The 5827-nt window shown below is 35.8% G+C and overlaps 1 protein-coding gene across 1 annotated transcript; it reads left to right on the top strand.

The window, feature by feature from the left end:
- Positions 1-382: 382 nt before the first annotated feature.
- ccdc153 (coiled-coil domain containing 153) lies at positions 383-4661 on the top strand. The gene is made up of 6 exons (XM_043259897.1): positions 383-1468; positions 1563-1628; positions 1729-1848; positions 3089-3181; positions 3300-3430; positions 3838-4661. The coding sequence occupies exons 1-6, from the start codon at positions 1399-1401 to the stop codon at positions 3964-3966; spliced, it is 609 nt and encodes a 202-aa protein (XP_043115832.1). The 5' UTR covers positions 383-1398; the 3' UTR covers positions 3967-4661.
- Positions 4662-5827: the final 1166 nt, after the last annotated feature.

Genomic DNA, 5827 nt, shown 5'->3' with positions numbered 1-5827 from the left:
CTCTTTCTCTGTCTGTGCGCTTCTGCAGAGCGATGTCCGATTCGTGATGATTCATTTGAGTCGGATCTTTTGGAGAATCAGTTGGTTCGGATCTTTCAAATGAGTCTGTTCACAAAACTGGTCGGACTGAAAGTTTGACAGGTAAAATGTAGTTAGTATGGGTTAATGTACGTGCAGATTTTATTTAAGATCGAAATGATTTATGTGATGAAAGCCATTGCAACAATAACGTGACACATGAAATTACAATAAACACAATAAACCTATGATCATGTATGAATTCGAAGTAGTTAACAATAATCACTTGCAAATACACAATGTTGAACAAAGTCATTTTAAATAAAATATTTATTTTTCTGAAGATAAAATACCTAAAAGTAAAATAAAACGAAAACAAAGAAATACTGGAAAGTTTCAACGCCTGTGTGTTGTGTCAAAGTGACGAACAAGAAAAGCTGAATCGGTTCTTTGAGGGCAGCTGTTCGAAAGAATCGATTCGCTAAAACGAATCGGACTTCCCATCATTACTTTTGCAACGGGAAGTTCAGGCTGAGCAAGTCAAGAGCCCTTGCAAGCAAAAAGCAAGGGGAAAGGCCATCACTTACGTTTATTAGATTGTCTTTCTTCATATAAAACGCAATATTATATCGCCATCACATTTAAAAATATAATAAATAAACCAGTTAGGAAAATTAACACCGCCTTCGACCTCCCCCTCCCATGCTCGTGCGATTGCGCTTCCTGTTCCGCCTGTAAGACCTCGCCCTCTTTCGTGTCTCACATTTTCTCCGCCTGATTTTGTCCGAATCCTACTATGGTGAAAAGCACGACTAATGAATATTAAATTGGGCGCGTAACCGGAGCACCAGGAAGGTTACTAAGCAACGCAAGCGTAGTTAATATTCATGAGAATTTGTGGACGTAGCGTACTTCCGCCGCCCTCTGAGTTAAAGAATTCATTATGCAGATTTTTTTTGTGACCGGTATAATATCGTGTATAATATACGGTGCTTTATTCGCTGATCATTTCTCATCATTTCATATGCGAAAAAAAAACTGAAAGAAAAGTAAAAACATGTGAATGAGAGTTGCCTCTACAGGGCTCCGCGTCCTATACTCCAAAATGAAATATAGAGACACCCTTTAAAGAATCTAAGCAATTCAGAAACAGCTCAAAAGACTTTATTGTCCATAAAACTAAACGACGCGCTTAGCAACTATACAAACTTCCAGGCAACGAGCAAATGCAATGCGGATACTTAGAGCGAGCGTAATTGGCATTCTGGAGAGCTGATTGGCTAACGCCTCTCTCTAACCCCGCCCACGCTACCAGGCTGCTTTGTATAAACAATACTGAAAGTTCAGTTCGAAACGTGCAGATTCAGAACCTTTCACACCATGCCACCAAAAAAGAAAGGGAAAGGAAACAGCAAAAAGGAAAAGTCCAAAAAGAGCACACCAGAAAAAGGTCTTTTATGAAATCCTATTTTATGTATAAACAAAACTATGCATAGCAGCCTTTATTTTATTGACATGCTTCATTGTTTCCCCATATCATACAGACGATGGACTTGCAGAGAAGTATCGGAGAAGTGCCTTAGACGTGGCTGTTTTAAAAGAACATCTCGGTAAGGCAAATATAAACGCTCAAATAAATTGGCTCGTTGTCTGTTGATGCCCAGTTCTGTTAAAACACCGAGACAGGAGCTTGTCTATAAATCTTGTCAGCTCTGAGGACCAGTATAACTCATCAGGCCACAGCAGTGAGAGATGACTTGAAAAGTCAAATCAGAGATCTGGAGCAGGTGCTCAGTCAGGAACGATCAGACATGAAGGACATCACTACAGGTCTGTATAAAGTGTATTTCTTTATTTCAGGTTTAGTGATATAGCACACCTGCGCGAAACAAGGGGCACTTTATCATACTCATGCTTTATGCTGTATTGTTTTGGAAATATTTGAATGAAAATCAAAGTGCGCTATTTGTCTCAAAAGGTTGCACTTAATGAATATCTTGAAGCTTCCTCACAGATCCCGGGGATACTGAAAAATCTTTATTTCAACACAGAGACAAAATTAAGATGTAGACCATTATGTAGACTTCGTTATTATTTCATAAACTTGCTCAATATTTCTGAGGTCACTTAATGGACTTTAGCTTAGTTTCTTGAAATCGCATGATTATTTGATCCACAGCATGTCCTAAAAATTTATTTGAATAAAAACAGCAAAAAACATTAATGTTGTCAAATATTATTACAATGTAATATAACTATTGTCTATTTTAATGTATTTTAAAATGCAGTTTGAATGTTTAGCATTAATACGGCAGCTTTCAAAGTCACGTGATTCTTCAGAAATTCAATCATTCAGAAATATGCTGATTTACTGTTTAAGAATAATTTTAATTAAAGTTTTGTTTGCATAATATGTATTTATTATGTGTATATAAATACACACGTCCTATATATTTAGAAAATATTTACATATCTATATTTATATTCATATTTAGATTTTTTTATGAAATATATACGCGCATGTCTTTGTATTTATATATACATAATAAATAAAGACAGCACACATACATATATTAAGAATAATAGTAATATTTAAGAAAACGTTTATTTTGGATGCAATTTATCACAATTAATCATTTGACAGATTTGTATCATTTTATTATTTGTTTCATTTTATATGTATTTATTTAATTATTTCAAGAGAACAGCATTTGTTTGAAATGGAAATATTGCTAAATAAAAGTGTTAGTGTTATCACTATAATATGCTTATTTGTTGTTCGAAAATTATTTCATATTATAATCAATGTTGAATAGCTTAATTTTTTGTGCAAACATATATATATATATATATATATATATATATATATATATATATATATATATATATATATATATATATATATATATATATAGTATATTATTATAAGGTTAGATTTCCTCTCATATAACAAAACAAATGTCATTATATAAAAATTATACCCACCTCTTAATGACTTGTGTAAATGCACATTTCAGTAAAGTTATTGATTTCAAACAGAACGTGTATTGCATTGTACACAACCTTTCAGATCTCAACCGCCAATATAAGTCCATGGAGACAGACCTGCAGACTAAAGTCAACAGGCTTGAAGTGAGTGCAGACTTGCTTGAGAAGCAGCTCGGTAAGTTCAAGCATAAACACATTCCCATTCTTACGCTTCTCATAGGCAGTGTGTGCTTTAACCAAACACACGCTCTCCAGCGACATGCTGATGACAAACAAGGCCTCTGTTTGATTAGCCGAATGTCAGGTTAAATTAAAATCGGAAAGAGAGCAGCGAGAGAAGACAGAAGCAGAAAAAGACGCCATCATTTCTGACCTCCGAAGCAAACTGGACGGTATGGAGAGGGAGTGTGAGAAGATCCTGCACGTAAGTCGGAGTCACGGCTCTGAGAGTGATTAAGTGAAATATCAGCGCTCTGTCAAAATATATATTAGATGCTTGAATGGATGACATATTTTATCAGCATTACACGAGGCTTAGCTTTAATTGCTTGGTGACATTTCAAAGCGTGACAGACTAATCTACCTCGACAAAATGAGGTATAATTAATGCTATAGTAAAACAAATTGAACTGACTGTTAATTAAAGTGTTAACAAATCTAATTGCCATCCGCAAGGTTATCCATTTCAGCATTTAGTGTTTTAGCATAGTTGAGAACATCTGCACCTCTAAATGCTCGTGCCAGATGGCGAGACATGCCCCATTTAATAAGCTACTTTTCATCTTAAATTGAGTGCTTTTTTAATAATTGGTGTCTGCTGACCTGATGCAGGGCTGTCTGGACAGTTTGCTCTCTCACCTGGCTGAGACGCGGCTGCAGTGGGAACAACAGAGCACATTTATTCACCAGGAAGTCAAGGACGCCCTCAGAGACTTCGGGATAAACCCGCTTCACCTATGAGGACGCCTCAGTTGAGCGCTGTGGACAGGACAGGACAGGAGACATCTGATCTTTGACATCTAAGCAACTGCACATGCATAAACCAGGAGTTTTTACACTTTTGCATACAGTACGAGTCAGAACAACTTTTAAAATAAATGAATAGTTTTAATTAGCAAGGATGCATTAAACCGATGTCAGTAAAGAGATTTATACTGTTTCAAAAGAGTTCTGTTTTAAATAAATGCTGTTCTTTTGAACTTTTTATTCATCGGTGATTCCTGAAAAACATAATATGAGCAGAACTGTTTTCAAAACTGATGATTTGTTTTTTTGTTGAGCACCAAGTCAGCATATTAGAATGCTTTCTCAATGATTATGCGACACTGAAGACTCGAGTAATGGCTGCTGAAATTCAGCTTTGCCACCACAGACGAAATTACGTTTTATGTTTCGCTGTATTTTGATAAAATAACCATATCCTAAATAACCACAACCATATCCCCAATAAAAGGCTTCTTTCAAAAACAAAAAAGCTCTTTGTGACTAATTGAATAATGTATATTCGTATGTTTAGTTATCACGTATATCACATTTGTCAGATGAACATTTATACCTCAGTTAAAGTTGCACAAGCTAGCACAGCACAGCTAGCAAGTTTAACTGAGGTATAAATGTTGATCTGACAACAAGAAAAAAAGACACTCACTTCACCATAAAAAGGGCAAGCTGACTTTAATTGAAAAGAGTGGCTTTTAATATTAGTTTCACGCGGGGTTGAAGTTTGTGAATTCTGCGTCCAGCAGGTGTCTCTGTTGCTCTAGTTTTCTGTCGCTATTCCAATTTGCAGCTTTTTAATTAAAATTAAATTGAAAAAATGACTTTACCGAATAACGTAATAACCCTTTCATTGTTTATTTTTTCCCTAAAGTATGTGTAGGATGTTTACCTGTTGTGTTCTTCTCAGCATGAGTCCAAGAGTAATGCTCTAATGCCCCTGACAGACGCCAGCTGTTTATTTACGGATGTGTGATTCCCCGAGAGAACTTACTGTCTGAAACAGGCTCTGCAAACATCAACATCAATGCACAAATCTTAATGACACAGATTATTGTCTCAAAGCATTAATATGATAAATAACTGACCTTGTTGTGTCACAAAATTCATGGGAAGCTCACGGCACTACAGTGACATTTTATGTGCAGCAGTACCTGGCAGGCAGATAATCGAGGTCTCCCAATCCGAGATCGATCAATAAATAGAAAACAGAAGAAAGCAAACATTTCTTTCTAAAATGATTTTTACTCGAAACAGCAATGTGAGACCGTTGTTGCGTTTACTTAAGCTCTGCTGGACAACAAAAGGCGGCAAAATGATTACACGTCGGGATGTTAACAGCGTTTCCACCGCGAAACCAAAATGGGAAAAACGTATTGAACTACTTACCTTTAATAATATGTTTCAGAACATTAAAAAGAGTCTAAAATAAATTCTGTGTATGTGACAAACCGGTGATCTGAAGAAGAAGAAGAAGAAGAAGAAGAAGGGGCTGTTTTAATATACAGCCTTTGATAAATAATTTGTGAAACTGGAAAGCACTTGGATGTGGCAAGTCAACACTCAAATACATCTGACATAAAATTATATGTGTTGCAACTCGGGTGCTGTCAAGAGTCTAGGCCTATATGTAGACTTTAACTTGTTGTTATTCACACATAATAAGCATTTTGCTTTTAAAACACAGTATGCATAAACAAGCTAAGTTCATCTACCACAAAAGAAGGCAATTTTAGATGGGTTACATGCCATATTTAATTCGACAACGAGGTTGTGAGTGGTAAACTTAGCATCTGGTTGTCACTTAACTTTCAAAACTGTTTTA

This window comes from Puntigrus tetrazona, chromosome 15, assembly GCF_018831695.1.
Source record: "Puntigrus tetrazona isolate hp1 chromosome 15, ASM1883169v1, whole genome shotgun sequence".
In the NCBI taxonomy this organism is placed as follows: domain Eukaryota; kingdom Metazoa; phylum Chordata; class Actinopteri; order Cypriniformes; family Cyprinidae; genus Puntigrus; species Puntigrus tetrazona.
The sequence above is the reverse complement of the archived record's forward strand: the minus strand, read 5'-3'. Positions and strand labels throughout refer to the sequence as shown.